General features: G+C 46.9%; 1 protein-coding gene across 2 annotated transcripts; it reads right to left on the bottom strand.

Moving 5' to 3' along the window:
* Positions 1-3,140: 3,140 nt before the first annotated feature.
* Positions 3,141-16,636, bottom strand: SRSF4 (serine and arginine rich splicing factor 4). Of its 2 annotated transcripts, XM_068657784.1 has the most exons (6): positions 16,459-16,636; positions 9,076-9,218; positions 8,096-8,208; positions 6,138-6,352; positions 4,746-4,829; positions 3,141-4,587 (listed from the first exon to the last, which is right to left on the bottom strand). In XM_068657784.1, the coding sequence occupies exons 1-6, from the start codon at positions 16,563-16,565 to the stop codon at positions 3,792-3,794; spliced, it is 1,458 nt and encodes a 485-aa protein (XP_068513885.1). In that variant the 5' UTR covers positions 16,566-16,636; the 3' UTR covers positions 3,141-3,791. The 2 variants fall into 2 exon arrangements, with proteins under 2 accessions (XP_068513885.1, XP_068513886.1); XM_068657785.1 differs by lacking the exons at positions 9,076-9,218; positions 16,459-16,636 and adding an exon at positions 8,522-8,708.
* Positions 16,637-17,472: the final 836 nt, after the last annotated feature.

Below are 17,472 nucleotides of genomic sequence, written 5' to 3'. Positions count from 1 at the left end.
GCCATAGGCATAAGACAAAAAGAAAAAAGCCTTTTATTTTCAGCTCTGTTGTTTTGCCTTTTTAAAATGCTGCAGGCACATTACAGGAGGTTTAGTGGGCTCCCAGGGCAAATTTTGGGTGATGCCCAAAGCCAGCACCTTGAAACACACTCCCTGAGCACCTCCACTGGCTCCTTGAGCTGTCTGGCACCTGCCACAATTCTATGGGACCCCTCAGGCCCCTCCAGAGCACGAGACAACCCCAAATAAGCCACTTGCTTGTCCTGCTGCCAGTGCTGGGACTCTTCTCTGGGAATGCACTGGGGTATTCGATACCCAAGGAAGAGCCACAGCCGAGAACCAGGGCAGCAGCTTCATTGTGCAACTTTCTGATGGTTGAAGCTGATGAAATCTCCTCCTTGCTGCACTTCTGCCTCCGTTCCTTCCCCCACGTCCCTTCTGGGCTGCCACCAGCCCCGCAGCACAAGCAGCAGCCACGCCACGTGCCCACAGCTCCCAGGCTTGTTTGGCACTTTGTGGGCACAGCCCGGGTTGTGGCAAGCTGCAGGCAGCCCGAGGAGGACCCACGAGGCTGAGAGCAGCTTGCTCTGGTGAGGGCCGCTCTTTGCCCTGCTGCTGCCGCCAGGGTTGCTCGGTTCCTTCATTCCCAGCTGGATGCATTTAGGGGTGAGCCAAAGCACAGAACCAGGCAGATCCCCGGGGTAGCAGCCTTTAAGCACACACTTGGTGTCAAGCAGGAGGAGAGCCCCAGGCAGTCGCTGGGATTACCTGTGTGTAAAAGGAAGCCTTAGAGCGAGGTTTGTTAAGGCAGCAGGAGCCCAAGTGGCAGTTCAGTAACTCCGGGCTCTGTCCAAGACCTGTCTCCAGCTGTGCTTCCAGCAGGTGCCCCAGGTGCATCTTCAGATGCTCAGGTGAGTTCGCTACAGAGCTCAGGCTGCCCACCTCTCAAACACTTTTTTTGATTAAATACCACATCTTCTACCCCTTGCTAATTTGCTCGCAACCATCAATCATCTGCTTTGAAAATGGCAGGATCAAAAGCAGGGAACTCACAACAATAAATTACGTCCAAAAACTGCACGAATTCCTTACTGCTTGTACAGAAACTTCCCTGCAGGGCATGCGCCAGCTCCTTCAGCATGGCCCAAGGTGCTTGTTTGTGCAGCCTCAGAGGAATTTTTGTCTTTCTTCGTGCAGAGAACATCTCTTACCAGGCACAAGAGTTTACATCTTGGCTAAAGGTTTTCCACGTTCCTCCATTTTCAAACACCGGTCCTTGGGTATTTGGGGGAAAACACTTCTCCCAAAGGGCCAACAAGCAGCCCCCTAAAAACAAGCACGCTTCCCTGGGAGCAGCCTTGGCTGCTAGACAGCAAAATCCAGAGGCACTTCTTAAAATGTTTGCCTAGACAATCATTTGCAGATTTGGTTAAAGATAATTTTTAAGCTAATTATCCCCTATTAGCAATCATCTTGCCTCGTTTGGTTTGTTTTAAACAGCAGAAGGAATTGCAAATATTGTGAGTGCCTAAGACGTTAAAGCACTAAATACGTAACTGAAAGTCTCAGATTCCTGAAGAAATTAAATATCATTTCCACAGAGCTTTCTCACGCTGCTGTAATACGACATTTGATAAAGCCTGAGCCACTCACCAAGCCCTGACCCCTCTTAAACTCTACAGAAATGTTTTGTGTTGAAAGCTACTCTTGTGATCTATCACCCTTTCATCTTTTTAATACGGCAGTACAAGTTTCAAATGATCAAATTAGACAAAATTACTTGCTCCTATGAAGTTAACAACTAGCTGCAAAACAACTGCTGTCAGAAGTAAGGTTAGCAGTTTGAAATTAGCGACCAAGAAGTTTTCGATAAAGCCGTAGCTAACCTTGCTTGCAGATTAAGGAAGAACTAAAACTGTGCTTTGCCTGTTGTTTTAGGGGGCACTGCTGGCTCTAGAAGGCAGAGCAGGGTGCTGAGGATGTCAGTTCTTCATTCAAAGCCAACACAGGAGCTTGTAGAAAGTTGTTTTAGTAATTTGCTAATGGTACAGCCATGAAACCAGGATATTATTCAGGACCACTTACAGTACTCAGGCTAGAAGCTGCCTTCCTTTCTCCCCAAGTCTTGAGGGATGCTGGGAACACACCAGGAGAGCAGCACACCCATCACATCCTCACTGCTTTCAAGTCCAGAGCTCCTTAGAAGGATTTCCTGCACATTTTTCTTTTGTAGAGGTTTCCCCCACAGCAGAGGTGCTTTGTTAGGAAGAAAGACTGGAAAATATGTTGAGAAGAAACGAGCTGAGGCTCTAGCCTCAACTCCAAATGGCCCTGTGTGTAACTAGAGGAGATGGATTCACAGCTGCGCAGTGCCCAGAACAAAGGCTTGTTGGTGCTATCTGTGCTCATCCCACCTGGCTCACACTAACACCTCCTCATTTATAAAGTCACGGTTTGTGACTGAAATCCCAAACTCGCAATCAGGGATCGTGAAATCAAAGAACCACCAGAAGTAAACAGCTGGAGCAGCTTTGTGTCCTCCCGCTGAGTGCGCCAGACTGGAAAAACAACTCTAAAAGCATCCTGCTTCTTCCCCCTTCATTTCTCAGAGGTGCCGTAAGAAAGGCCAACTGTACAAAAGAGGAAACAATTGAACTGATGTTTGACAAAATAAAGCAAGAAGCAGAAAAGCACGTCCTTGATGCCAGCCAGGCTTACCTCCAGCGTCAGCTGCATAAAGAGTGAAATGTTTTGGGACAAACAATGATTTGAGTTGACTCGAGTCTAGCAAGTTAAGTGGTTGAAAAATTTTCTTCCTTGTGTTATGGAAGCTGAAGCACACTTCATTTTGTTTATACAGACAATGGAAAACAGGCTTGTCACCTTCATAATTGTTTCTGGTTCATTTTCATGTATTCTTCTTATTGCAACGTTACAGCTCTAAACAACGCAGCAAGTGTTGCTGGAGAAACAAGTTATTTTAACTGGATTGCATTCAAGTGCCATGACTACACATGATATTAAGTGGCTTTCTAAGAGAAGAACCCGTTCTTTAAGTAACTGTTCTGCAAATTCAAGCTTACACCAATCAATACAAAGCAGCAACAATCACAACACAACTTCATGTAACTACACTCAAATGTCATCAAGCAAAAATAGTCTTTATTCAAATTTCATGGAAACAGGGATCACTGTACTTTGCAAGACGGGGAAAAATAAAATAAAAAAATTTAATATAAAACAAGGATATTGTCACAATACCAGAATATGGAACTCTACTTTTCCCTACAGATTACTGCAAGTACCTTTTTTTTTTCCCCCTTTTGACTGTGCTATTCACAACTTTAAGTCCAAAAATATGAAACAAAAGTAGTATGAAACTTAGGACTAGCACTTCCACTAAATGGCATACATCAAAGGGCATCAATTGAAGGGCAAAGATTGTTGAAGCCATCGTACCTACCTATCAGTCATCATTGCAACCTCATAAACCCACCAAGGCGCACTGCTCATTCTCTGTAAGGCTCTTCCTGGAAAACAGGGCAATTTTGGTGCTCTAGGAAGAATTATATTTAAAGAGAACCTTTCTACAGGAGAGTACGTGAGCTGAACAGCCTTGCACCAGGGAGCATTACAGGGAGGGAGCAGTGCAGTTACCAGTGACAGACACACCGTCAGGGTAGTTAAAAATATACAGCATTGACATGTTTTCTACTTCAATCACTTGTGCTACAACTACCAAACATGTACAAAAGACTTCTCAGACCGTTCCAAGCATGGGTGCAGCAAGGTTAGGATCTGGAGCGAGACCTTGACCGTGATCGGGAGTGTGACCTAGAGGCAGACCTAGACCTAGACTTGGACCGGGACCTAGGTTTTGAAACAGATTTTGACCTGGAACGAGAATCTGATTTGACATTTGGTTTGGACTTGGAAATTGACCTAGACCTGGAGCGAGACACCTGATGGGCTGCTGCATCCTCACCCTCCCCTTTTGCCTCCTTTTTATCAGACTCTGATTTTACATGCTCTTTTTCTTTGGAGACTGACCTGGACCGCTCATGGCTGTCCTTCCTTTTCTTCTTGCTACTTGGTTTGCTGTCTCGCTTGCTGCGCCTCTTGCTTTTCTCACTCTTGCTGTGGCTGCGGCTCCTGCTTCTACTTCTGCTGTCATCCCTGCTTCTCTTCCTACTTTTCCTTTTGTCCTTACTGTGGCTCCTGCTCCTACTCTCGTCTCTACTCTTGCTCCTGCTTCTAGCCTTGCTAATGCTCTTCTCCCTGTCTTTGCTTCTACTCTTCTCCTTGCTCCGACTCCTCAAGCTCCCCCTGGTCTCTCCTCTGTCCTTGCTTCCACTCCTGCTCCTGCTCTTACTCTTCTCCTTGCTGCGGCTCCTGCTCTTTGCTTTCTCATCACTGTTATGGACAGTGCCCTCAGATTTATCTTTGCTTTTGTTCCGTGATTTCTCTGCACTCCTGCTGCGGCTCCTACTTTTATCCTCTTTACTTGGAGTCCTGCTTTTCTCTTTTTGGCCTCTGCTACGGCTCTTGCTTCGACTACGGCTCTTGCTTCTGGAACGGGACACAGACCTGGAAGTACAAAGGCAACACTTTAGTGCAGCTTGGATTTGACTAGCACTCAAATACCGTGCATTAGGGAAAAAGAAAAACAGCTTTCCCACTGCAAATTTAGGATGATGCTTCTCATTAAAGTGGGTAAACCGATTTGCTCCACCACAAAGACATACCTGGATCTTGATCTACTCTTGGAACGACTGCTACTGGCACTGCGGCTCCTGCTCTTATGAGAATGTCTGCTTCGAGAGCGAGACCTGGAACAGAAGCAGTCAGCTCAATGTTAACACATGACCATGGAGAGTTTGTGGTCTCACGGACCCACGTGGGTAAAAGCCCATAGTATTAGAGCACCTTTTGAGCAGCAGAAAGAGGAGTGTATAACACAACGAAGTTACAAATTTAGAGTACCCTTCTCCCTGGGGCTCATCCCCTGCTGCCATGTCTGCAAGCATGCAACATTGCAAATCTCAAAGAACTATTTAAGTGAGAAACCCTTTCCCAGTCAAGTCAGAGGTTTGACTACAGCGAGACATTAGGATAAAGCTCTCTGCTCTTCCAGGATGGAATGCTGTTGGGCAGCACCCTCAGATGGTTTCCACTTTCCATCCTTTAAAAGCACAACCTGTTTGCCTGCAGCCTTCCAAGAAACTTTAAAACTTACTTGTAAACTAAGAGTCACTATTTTCTCACCCAGCTTTAAGTGGGACAGATAAAATTGGTCTGCCAATGGCATGAAATCCTCCTACCCCTTTAGCTTTTGAGTACGTAGGCTATTTTCAATGACATTTGGAAAAGATCTTTTGAACTTCTGAGAAACCCTGGAACCCTTAGGCAGGAGACACAACACGCCAACATTTCCTTTGCTAAAGGCAGAAATAGGTACACTTCTCTTTGCAGCTCACTGCTATGAGGCAGCTACAGAGCACACACTGCTCATGAGTGCAGAGGACATAACAAGAGTGGGAATCACAACTGACTGCAAGAGGAAAACCCACGCAAAAACAGGCTTTAATTCTGTAAGTAAATTGTTCCAAGAACAGTAGAAGCTGGCCTGAATTTTACTACAACAAAGTTCTATCCCAAAATGTTATATGGCGCTGTGCTGAAGCACTTCTCTAAGACATCCAAAGAAAGCAGTAAATCTCTAGAAACAGGGAAGAGGTGGGGGTTTCCAAACCGAGAAAGAACTGTTAGTCCTGGTGCTTGGAGCAGAACTCCGTGTTCAGAGCTGAAGTGTTAAAAGTACCTTCTGCTTCCCTCAGTATGCACAGCTCCACCTGCCATGCCGTGCTCCTCTGCAAGACAGCAAGGACTAGACGCTGCAGTTGGGAGCAGCAGCAGCACACGGTGTTTAGCTGTACCTGTGTTTAGCTAGCGGTACCCACATTCACCAAAGAAAACACCTCTGAGGTTTCATTTCCCTTTGTTACTTCCTGGTAACTAATAAATTCTCAAAACCATTCACTCAGAACTCTGAGCATTTTCAAGGTATTTTGGAACCTGCTGCACATTCATGCAGTTGCAGTAAGGTTCAGCCCGAAGTACATTATAAGGAGACATACCTTGAGTGGCTTCGGCTTCTGGAGTAAGAGCGGCGCCGTCTTGATCCAGGTCTGTCTTCCACTAATCTAATCTTTCTGCCATTTACTTCTGTCCCGTCCAGCTTTTCAAGGGCTCTTTTCATGTCAGAATAGGATTTGAACTCAATCACACCTTCATTTTTCCTTCCTTTGTGTGCATCTGCATATGTCACTTCCCCTGCCTGACGCATATAATCCTGGAGGAAGAGGACAGAATAACCATTGCCTCAAATCCAGAGTCAGGCTTCCAGGCTCTCTTCATCTCTGCACTGATGCCTGCATAGCCTTGCACAGCCTCTTCTGGTCACACTGACATCAGCAGGGTTTTAACCAAACAGCATTTGCAGAACTAAAGCCAAAATTTCTGAGCAAGCCAAGTAGTGCACCAGGATTTCACACAGTTTGTGTGATTAGAACTAAGGCAGCGTTGGTATTCTGAGACAAATAATCTAACATCTCCCAGTATCTAATATCAATATGGTTGGGACTACAATAAATTTCAAATTACAGAAGTGATTCAAGAAATAAAATGCTCTCTAAATCACGTTTTTGAATGTAACTTGGGAGAAGTAACGTACTTAAAGGTTAAATATGAAAAAACGCCTCACACAGGCAAGAAGGCTATCAGCAAGCAGACTTCCCTTTTCAATTACCTAGGGCATTCGTCTCATTCTGCTGGAAGAAAACCCCACACAAATAAGAGCTGAATTAACTTCCCTGCTTCATGCTACCTGACTTCAGCTACTACACACATCCGCCCTGCTCACAGCAAGCTGCCACGGGGCCACCACAGCCCCCGGGGACTCGGGCTGCAATGGGAACAGCTCACACAACTTGGTTCCCTTTGGGTTTGACCCAGCTACTCCCCTCTGAGGTACACTGAAACGAAAGCTGGTCAGAAAAGCAATGCATCCAGGAGAGGATTAATCATGCCATGCTCTACTTACAATTTTTAATACCCGAAGCAAAGACAAGCTATCGATGGTGTGAAGCGTTAACAAAAGACATCGGAGTGATCTCAGTACGTACCTGCACTAGTGTTACAGTCACCTACAGACCACTTTGTACTACGTCAAAGTTTGTTTAGAACAAATTTTACACATCCTTAAAAGAGAACCATAAAGAAAGCGTTCCTGTAAGAACAAGGGTTTTTAACCATTGCTGCTAGGTTTGATAAGGAAGCCCTGCCCTTCTGCACCTGCTGTTGGAGTTCTGCTCCCTGTCCTGCTCCCCCGGTGCATGATGCAGATAATCCTAAATCAACACTTCAGCGCCAGGGCGCTCAGAGGTCCTGCTGTCTACACGGTGTTACCCAACACTTCCACTGCTGAGAATCACTTTCCATTCCTTCAGACTTAGAGAAAACATTAACTTTCGGCATAGATTTTGCATGACTGCTCATTCTGGAAGCATCCTTTCCCTAAAGCTGCCTTCAGACGGCTTTTCACGGGGTGGAAATTCTTAGCATAGGTTGTGTAAGAACGATGCTATCTGTTCCAAACAGCTCCAGCACCTCAGAAGCTGATAGGTAAAAGCCCAATTAACAAGGACAAACTCCTTTGTCTCTAGTGAATGCTACCACTGGCCTGACTGAAGTCTGTTTTGACAGGGCTTAAAGAGAAGATAAAAATCACCTGTACGTGATGTTGGTTTATTAGGGAAAAATGTTTCTCTCCTATCAGCCAACACCAAGCCTGCAAGTGCAAATCCCAGTGTTGCACGCAACATTAACGACTCCGTATATGCAAACAGCACACCTTAAGTCAATACTGATGTCCTTACTTCAAGTCTACTTGTATGCACATGAGCACAGAGACTTGCTAACAAGTTGGAGTTGAGAAAAGACAGGTGTAAATGAGTTTTCTTCGATGAAACAGAAGCTAACCTTTTTACCCTTTGTGCTCTTTAATAGAGTAAGGGTAAAGAAAGGGGCCCCATACCTTAAGATCTTGCCAACTGCAGCGGCTTGACAAATTTTCCACAATCAATCTGTATTCTGTACGGGTAGGAGGACCGTACTTATCTCTTCCGCTTCTTCTATAACCATATCCACCTTTAGGAGGTGACAAGCAGACAGCAGTACTTCAACTAGGGAAATCGAGCACTCACTCTACACCCCCAGACAAAAACGTTCTGCCCCATATGTTTGCAAATCCATTAAAAACTCACCCACCCGCTAGTCTAAATTCAACCCCCCTTGTATAAAACGTTACGAAGATAAAAAGCATTAAAAGGAACTATTGCAAGCACATAGTTAAAACAAAGCAGAGTTACAATTACAGTAAGATTAACATGCAATTAAGTTATTTTTTTAAAAAAGTTTGAAAGAAGAAACCAAATTAAGCCAGTTGACTAATGTTACTTACATTGCTTACAGCTTTTCTGAATATTTGACATGAATAAAGATTTTCAGGCACCTATTTCAGATTAATCTCATCTGTCTCTAACCCTTGGGATCCTCACCACCCAGGTCTAATGGAAAAAGGTTGCGGTCGTCACATGGCTTCCTTTTTTGGTCAGCCAAGGGCCACAAGTTCAAAGAGCCACTCATGGAAAGGTAACCCAAGGTCAGCAAATGGAACAGGCAGTCATCTTAGCCTCAAAGGACTCTTTTAATTAAAACATTGAGGTCTTTGTTAAAGCTATGTTAAACAGCACATTGCAAATAAACCATTAAAATAGTTAAACGAAATGATAATAATAATAAAAATAGCACAAGAAAAAGTGTTTATTCATTTATCAATTAAAATACTTTAATACAACAAACAAGTTAAATGTTCAGATCAACAGTTACATTTACAGTTACAAAACACTATGCACAACTTCATAGATAAAAATATTTTTTAAATTACTTTTAAAAAACAAGCAAAAATATTTTATTTAAAATGAGTCACGGATACAAATGCATTTTAGTGCTTACTGCGTCCAGAACCGTAACTGCTGTCACGCCGTGGGCCTCTGGCATGCTCAACGATCACTCTCTCCCCACAAAGATCTTTACCATTTAGCTCATAAACTGCATCATCTGCGTCTCGCAGATCATCAAACTCAACAAAGCCATACCTAGAGAGAGGGGAGGTGGGAAAGAGAATCGCTCAGAAGTGACCGGGAGGTGTCCGTACTGCAAACAGCTCATCCCAGGGCAGCTCTGCAGAACCCCACGGGGTACGTCTCTCGTGCCGTCCTGCAGCTCCCCCAGGGGACCTCTCTCGTGCCATCCTGCAGATAACACCAGCTGCAGCCTGCGGGTCACAGCCACCAGCACTACACCCACTACAGACGATGCTCTGCTGCTCTATGCAATACATCGGCTCAACAGCAGTAAGGCTGAAATTGTGTATAACAAGTATTAAATTCATAAGATCCACAGATTAAACAGGTACTGCAGTTTATAGAATCCACGGATTAAGATTTACCCTGATTTTTGAAGAGCCTCTTGGTCCATTCCTGGTTCTGTTGGGCAGCTATCATCACTCCTGCTCTTAAAATGGAAAAAACTCAACCACCTCTGTAAATACACTTTGTCTGCACAACCTCTATGGAAGGTCCAGCAAGAAAGAAGACATGAAGACAAGCCAGGAGATGAGATTTTCTTTTAATTGGACTCATTTCGCTCTTGACAATACTGCTGAGTTGGGTAGGAAAAGCAACATGCTCATATAACAGATCCTACACCTGTTGAAATACCTGCAGCTTCCCATACACTGCTGAGAAAGCGCTTTATGCTCAGCAAGTTTCTAACATTCTAGCCTTCCAGACAACATGTGAAGTCCAAACCTTGCTATGGGACTTAAAACCCTGCAACAGTAACCAGGAACAAGGTCCTGGGATGAACCAGGAGTCCAGCTGTGGCCAAGATGCCTCGCAAGGGCAGCACCGGGTGCAGGTCCAGAGGAAAAAGGAGAAGGTCTGTGTTTGAGAACATCCAAACTAGCCTTGCTCATGCTTTGAGGTCAGACAGACCAAGTGCAAGAGGAAATATGCAAATTAAAAAAAATAACAGAAGTGCTTACTTCCAACGTTCACATCAACTTTCTGGCATTTGTTTCCTCCTGCCAGAAATGCAAAGATGCCTGCAGACCACTGCTTGCCTGGGAAGTTAAAGCCAACATTTTCAGCTTCATCTTCAGAGGTGCCACAGACATCAGTGCGAACGTCAGGCTGCTGCAAGTGCCTAATCCCTGCTGGCTACAGACCTCAGAAGATTGAGCAGAGGTTTCTTAAATAATTTCTTACAGCTGGTGCTCAGGGACAAGCTGGTGACTTGCTTACGGTTGCAGAGCAAATTCACCGGAGCACTGGAGTAGAACTCAATCCCGCCAGTTTCTAGACGGGCAGAGTTAAACACCTATTTAAAAAAAAAACACCTTGTATAAAATGCCCATTACCCAAATGGGTCTGAGAAAGAGGACAGAAAGCATCACAGCGCCATTTTTCAGAGCTCAGTGCCTATCTGCAATTGCAAATCATTTCTCCTTCACTTACCTAAGACCCAAGTCCAGGCTTCAGAGCCTCCTGTGCGATACCTGGTGTTATTGCAGCCCTGGGCAGTACCGGAGCCTCTTTCCAGCTGGCTGAGACCTCTCTGGCTGCTGTGGGCAAACACAGACCCTGAACTTGGGTCTTAGCAAGCCAAGGAGGAAAATATCTGTGAGTGCTGGTGGTTTAAGTCATCCAGAGTAACAAATCCACAACACAAAAATGCTGGCCTCCTCTTTTAGATCACTAAATTTTTAAGCATTGTCACTACCTCCAACAAGCGATGAGCTGTCAGCAGCTACAGCTTTTCTAGGTAAGGCTACCCGCATTAACCAGAGAGCTAGGGAAGAATCCAGAGATCGCAGAGAGGTAGCTGCAGTCTCACATAAGCTCTATAGCTGCACAAACAAGATGTGTGATTGATTTATAACTGAAACAATCACAGTCATTATAAATCCGTTCTGATAGGACCTTCCTTCTCTCTTTGCTTCGATTCCAAAAATAGAGCAAAGAAGCTCTTACGTTTAAATGAGAAGTCACCTAAAGCAATTACTTACAAGGTGAAGTGCCTGGTAGGCACCCGCCGTGCACCTTCGAGGCACTAAATTTCCAGACAAAGAAACACAGCTGGCGTAGCGGAGGGATGTCTGAGTTTGATCGGATCATGGCACTGAACTTGCTCCTCTCAAAGAGACCCCCAAGAAGCTCCCTGGGAGGCTCACAGTCCCCCACACCACACACTGGACAAAACACAGCCCCATCAGCAGCACCTCGCAGCCCAACATCCACAGGCTGAGCCCAGGCACTTGGCCTCCCTCCCCTGGGGGCTGCATTTTGTTGTTGTTCCCCCCAACACCCCCAGGAAGGTCTCACCGAGAGGATTTTGTCTCGGTGGAAGCATTACACACCTCCTCACTTGTTCCAAAAGGAAATACTTAACATTTACCCTGCGCTGTTTGTTCTTTTCACCTGGGAGCACATAAAAAGCAAGTAGCCCTAGAGTAAGATGTTACTGTAATAGAAAAGGAAAAAAGCAGGATTTACAAGATACAACTTCCAGTTACTTAAAAAAAAGCAACAAATAAACAAAAACCACAGGACAAGCTTACACAAACCTTGAAAGGGATTGCTGGCTATTAAAGAATACTAAAAATCATATCCCACACCACTCATAAATGAAAGTAATACCGATCCACCTGTTAAATATGTATAATATTGCACCATATGATCCAAAACTGTGAATCAAAAACCTTCAGAAGCACGGTTTTACACCACAGAAAGACACGACTGCTGACACAGCCTTAACTACAGCAATCTGAACCCGCTGTTATATGACAGCAGTGCAAGTAAATCTTCCTTTAAATGTCTACTATTACTACTTCATATGCGGCATAAAACTACTTACTAAAAATGTCAATGCAATTTACTCCGGATAATGTGAAGCTACACCATTTTCTGCTCATGGATCAAAAAGAGGAAAAAGCTACAGAAGGCTGTCCTTACAGCAAGCAATTCCAGCAGACTTGGTGTCCTAGCAGTTGTTTTTTTCTTAATAATCCAAAAAGAAGGAAAATGCAGTTTTCTGAAATTGCTTAATACCTGAAATTAGAGGGGAAAAAAATCACTTTTGTCCCCTTTCAGCTGCTCCCCACCTAGTGCTGTCAAAGCCCCTCACATCCTTCCCAGTTGGCTCCACAGCCAGCCCACCAAGTGCCTGCCCAAAGCCCACCTCTGGCTTTCACCAGGTGCCAAATTTCCCCCACTGCTCATGGGTGGGTAGAGCCCAGAGCCCAAACCTCATGCCAGGAGGACCTGTGAGCTGCTCCACCTGCCCTTGCCTGCTGGAAGTCCGCAGAATTCCCAGGAGTGCTCAACCTGTGAGCCAAGCTCAACCTGTGACTCCTGTGGCTGCTCCTCAGCTGTTCTGCAGATCCCAAGGAGAAGGAAGAGACCTGGCTCAGCTCTTGTCCTGCCCTCAACAGATCAAGCTGGCAGCTTCCTTAGCTTCATATGACAATTGCTTTGTGTGGACAGACACTACAGAAATGAACTTGGCTTGTGGCACCTCATGATCCCTCTGGATGAGTGAAATCGGGCAAGCATGCATCAACACAAGCAGCCACAGAAGGAGAGGCACGTGCAAAAATCGAGTCTTAGCCTCAGTGTCATTTGGAACAAAGAATGCAATGCTTCTAGCCCTAAAACACGCTCCTGAAAGTTAATTTGTTGACAGCTTACAGTCTGTCCCTGCTCTGCGAGACCTCCTGCTCAGCCAAGGCTACAACCAGGAGCGTGAGAGTCTGGGCGTCATCAAGGAAGAGTCTCTTCAGACAGCTTGAAACACAACACTCTTAAATGAGTTGCTGAAGTTAAAAACTCTGAAAATATCTAAATTTCATTATTCAACATTTAAACTATTTAAGCATAATTGAAGATTTGGGAGTGATTCTTGGAAGTTCCTGCACAATGGCAAACATCGCCAACAATCTCTGGGCTTCTAACAAAACCGAACACTAAAGCAAAAGAAAATGAAAATCTCACCTTAATATCAGTAAAGGAAAAAAAAACAACACTGGAACTGGAAGGTCACCCTTCTGTCACCTAGGCGCACTGGGTATTGCCGTGTAGTGACACCAACTTGATTTTTTTTAAAACTGGCTGCTCGCACTGAAGCTAATGGGTATTAAACATTCTGGTGGGAAAGGCCCAGGGAAATCAGATCACCTCTCTTCAGGCAACACACACAGATTTTGAGCCTGGCTAGATGAAAGAACTGAAGTTTGAGGCTTTTAGCTTTGATCTCTGTCCCTCAACGTGTTGGAGAAGCTGTGTCCCTCCAACTTGCAGGGATTTTACCAGATGAAGCCATGCGTGCTCGACAGCTGCTCGGGGTGATGCAGGGCAGGTGAGCACACAGGTAGAACTATTTTTTAAAGCTAGGGCAAGATTACAAATTAGTTTTGCCCTCCAGTGGAAGCTTTCAGCTCTTAAGTTATTACTGCTAGCTTTCAGCATGTTTTTAGAAGATAAAAAAGCAGGCTGAGAAGTCCAATGTTCTGGTCACTTAACGCACGTACCGCTGCCATGCACGGCTCCAGTTGTCAGTGCAGTTCTGAGTAAGAAGAAATATGAAAACTATCAGCATACAACTACAAATTGCAAATTGAAATGGAGAATCCTACAAAAACTGGATTTCTAATTTTCCTGTCCTTCCCCTGAGTAAACACTGCTCCCAGGCTTTGAATTGCAAGCTTAAATTACAATTAGCAGCAACCGAGACCCAGCTAAGCTTTTAGGACTCCACCGAATCACATTCCAGTTTCATCTCCTTGCTCAAGCATTTCAGCTTAACTGCTAAAATACTGCAAGGCTAATCTCCTGCAGGCTGAGCACTGAAGATAGCCCACAAGTTTTCAGAAGAAACTGGAAGACTCTAAGTTAAACACTGTGAAGTCATTCCTAATCATTTGCTAAGCACTGCTAAAAATAAGCTGAGGAGAAAGGATCAGAGGGCAAACAAAGCCAACGGTAGAGTAACCTGGCAAAAGCACAGCGTGAGACTGACCAAAGCAGGACATAAAATCTGATAGTTTGAGTAAATGTTGTCAAACTGGCATTTGAATACAAGCCACTAGTAGTTCCTGCATCCCTCCACCTGCAACTTTTGAACTCTGTCTCCCCCAAGTGAACTTACACGTCGCTCCAGAGCCAAAGTCACTTTGGCATCACATTCAGGATATTTTAGGGCTGTGCCCTCCTTCCCCCTCTCCACCCCAAAGCACCCATTACAACTCACGCTCAGGATGCCACAAGTCTGACCTTTCAAGCTTTGGCTGCTGAAGCTCACGCACAAATCAGCTCTGGCCCCCACACTGCATCCCCCCAGCCTGTTTCCAAATAGGCAGCTGGGATTTCAGGGCTGGGCCTTGATAGGTATTTCTCAATAAAGCAAGAAGACAAACCCATTAACTGCATCAGACACGTAATCTAGCTGTTCTATGGCTGTTATTAGTCTTTTTTCCTCTGACATCTGCCTGAAAAAGAAACATTTCCTTTAAAGGTTTTATAGAGCAAGAGGAAAACCAACTCCCCCTGCACCTTCAAGGATGCACAGCAGAACTGAAATATTCGAGCACTTTGTTTTCCAGATTTTACGGCCAATCTACAATACCACCTGAAGCTGGGTTGGTCAAAACACTGACACGTGCACGCTTGTTTGTTTGAACACTGGCTTTTATTCATCTTGTAAACCTGTTATTATGTCCACCTACCAGTAAAACCAGTACAAAAAGCTTAATGAGCCTTAATGAGCCTTTTTTTGTGCTCCAGGACTAACTTTTACAAGAGATTCCTCTTCTCCACTTCTAAAGCAAAAATAATAATTGCCTCTCTTGGCTAATAAGAATAAAATCCATATTCCACTCAGTTTTCCTAAACAAGACTTCAAGTTGGGTTTCTTGTAAAGATGCCAGCGCTCATTAGGCCGGCGGCTTTAGATATTGGGAAAACAGGGGAACGGGGAGGGGGAAATGGAAATAATTTGTTTTTCTCTTGAAAATCCATACTTGAATGTCTCAGGCAAGTCCTGGTGGAGCAGGATCCAAGAGCTCTAGATGCAGCCAGGTGTCCTGACTAGAACAGCACACGTTACAAACCGAGCACGATGCCAGGGGAAGGCCGCCCACACCAGTTGCTGCTCCCCGTTTCCGCCCCCCCCCATCCCCACGAGCCAGGCACCCATGGGTGCTCAGGAGGAAGCGGCTGTTTGGGTGCAGACCCCGGCAGCTGCACGCGGGGGGCTCTGGGCTGTGCCCCCCACCAGGGCCGCAGGTGCTGCCAAGGGGATTTCACAGCTGGGCTCATGCCCTAAGAGGAACCCCTCCCTCAGGGCACAGGGGAGGGCCAGGGGGACCCATCCCCTAAAAACAGAGTCCCCAAACAGCGCACAGGCACCCTGACACCCCCGTTGCCCCCATCACATCCCCAATTACCCCACAGGCCACCCATTGCACACAGGCCCTGGCACCTTTCTCCCCCCCCAGAGGGGACAGAGGCACCCTGACCCCCCAATTAACATTGAAACCCCGACACCTTCCCCAAAAACCCCCTCCTCAGAGTGGGCCCTGGCACCCTGACACCCCAATTACCACAGCAACCCTGTCACCCCTTCCCCCAAACCCCACACACCCCAGGGACACCCTGACCCCCCTATTACCATAGGAACATACTCACCCCTTCCCCCAACCCCCCCAAAACCACCCCAAAACCCCTAACCCCTCCTAGAGACCTCCTGACCCCCCATTACCATATAAACCTAACCACCCATCCCCCTCCCAAACCCCTAAAACCCCTCAAAACCCCTAAAACCTCCCCTGAGGCACCCTGACCCCCATACATTACCATGGAAACCCAGCCTCCCCCCCCAAAAAAAAAGAAAACAACCCTCAAATCCCCCCAAAGACTTCCTGACCCCCCCCATTACCACAGAATCCGCCACCTTTTCCCCAAAAATCCCCCCCAAAATCCCCCCCCACACCCCACAGAGCCACCCTGACCCCCTATTACCATGGAAACCCACCCCCCCTTCCCCCACCCCCCCCACAAACCCCCCTAAAACCCCTCAACCCCCCCTCCTAACACCCCCTTGTTACCATAACAACCCCCCCACCCCTCCCCGTGTCCCTCCCCGACCCCAAAACCCCCTCACGGGGCGCTCCCCCCCCCCCAATACCCTCCCTATACCACCCCAGGGCAGCGGGGCCCGGCCCCCGCCCTCCCTCCCCTCATGGCCGCGCAGGGGCCGGGCGGGGCCGGCTCCACGCACCCGTTCTTGAGGTCCACCTCCAGGATCTTGCCGTAGCCCTTGAAGAAGCGCTCCACGTCCCGCTCCCGCGCCTGGTAGCTCAGGCGGCCGATGTACACCCGCGGCATCGCGCCCGGGGGGGGGCGGGATGAAGGAGGAGGAGGAGGAGGAGGAGGAGGAGGGGAGGGGGGGAATAGGGGATGAGGGGGGGTGAGGGGCGGGGCGCGGCGTCATGGCGCCGGGAGGAGACGCGGGGGGGACGTCTGTGAGGCCCCGCCCGCGCGTAGGGCTTGGGGCTTAAAGGGGTAATGGCGGGAGGGGGGGGGGTTAAGGGGGGTTGAGGGGGAGGTATTTTGAAGGTGGGGGTGGGATGGGGGTACCCTGTGAGGGTCCCCGCCCCGCTTTGAGGTCCTGTGTGGGTCCCTGTGTTGTGTTATAGGAAGTCACCACATAAGGTCCCTGATGAGGACCCCTATGAGAACCCCCTATGAGGTCTGCGATGAGGTCCTATGAGGGCTACTAAGAGGATCCCCTATGAGGTCCTATGAAGACCCTCTATAAGGACCCCCTATGAGGTCCCCTATGAAGATTCCCTATGAGGATCCCCTATGAAGACCCCTACAAGGGACCCCTATGAGGACTGCCTGTGAAGACCCCTATGAGAACCCCCTATGAGGTCCGCTGTGATGTCCTATGAGGGCCCCTATGAGGATCCCCTACGAGACCCCCTGTGAGGTCTTATGAAGATCTTCTATGAGGTCCCCTATGAGGTCCCCTATGAGGTCCCCTATAAGGTCCCCCTATGAGGTCCCCTATGAAGATTCCCTATGAGGATCCCCTATAAGGGTCCCCTATGAGGTCCTGTGAAGATCCCCTATGAAGACCCTCTATGAGGTCCCCTATGAGGACCCCCTATAAGGACTCCTATGAAGACCCCTGTGAGGTCCTATGAGACCCCCCCCAATCACAACCATCGATTAATTAAATGCTGAGAATCTCACTGACTCCTTCCCCTTCACCACCCCCACTGAAAAA

This window comes from Anas acuta, chromosome 21, assembly GCF_963932015.1.
Source record: "Anas acuta chromosome 21, bAnaAcu1.1, whole genome shotgun sequence".
Classification (NCBI taxonomy): domain Eukaryota; kingdom Metazoa; phylum Chordata; class Aves; order Anseriformes; family Anatidae; genus Anas; species Anas acuta.
This window is presented reverse-complemented; position numbering and strand designations above follow the sequence as displayed.

What these genes read in the sequence shown, in the direction of transcription:
- SRSF4 (XM_068657784.1), bottom strand. Translation starts at nt 16,565, where the DNA reads ATGCCGCGGGTGTACATCGGCCGCCTGAGCTACCAGGCGCGGGAGCGG. An exon ending in GAGGTGGACCTCAAGAACGG is followed by an intron (nt 9,219 to 16,458) that starts GTGCGTGGAGCC and finishes CCCTCTCTCTAG; the next exon opens with GTATGGCTTTGTTGAGTTTG. An exon ending in AGAAGCCGAAGCCACTCAAG is followed by an intron (nt 4,830 to 6,137) that starts GTATGTCTCCTT and finishes CTTCTGTTCCAG; the next exon opens with GTCTCGCTCTCGAAGCAGAC.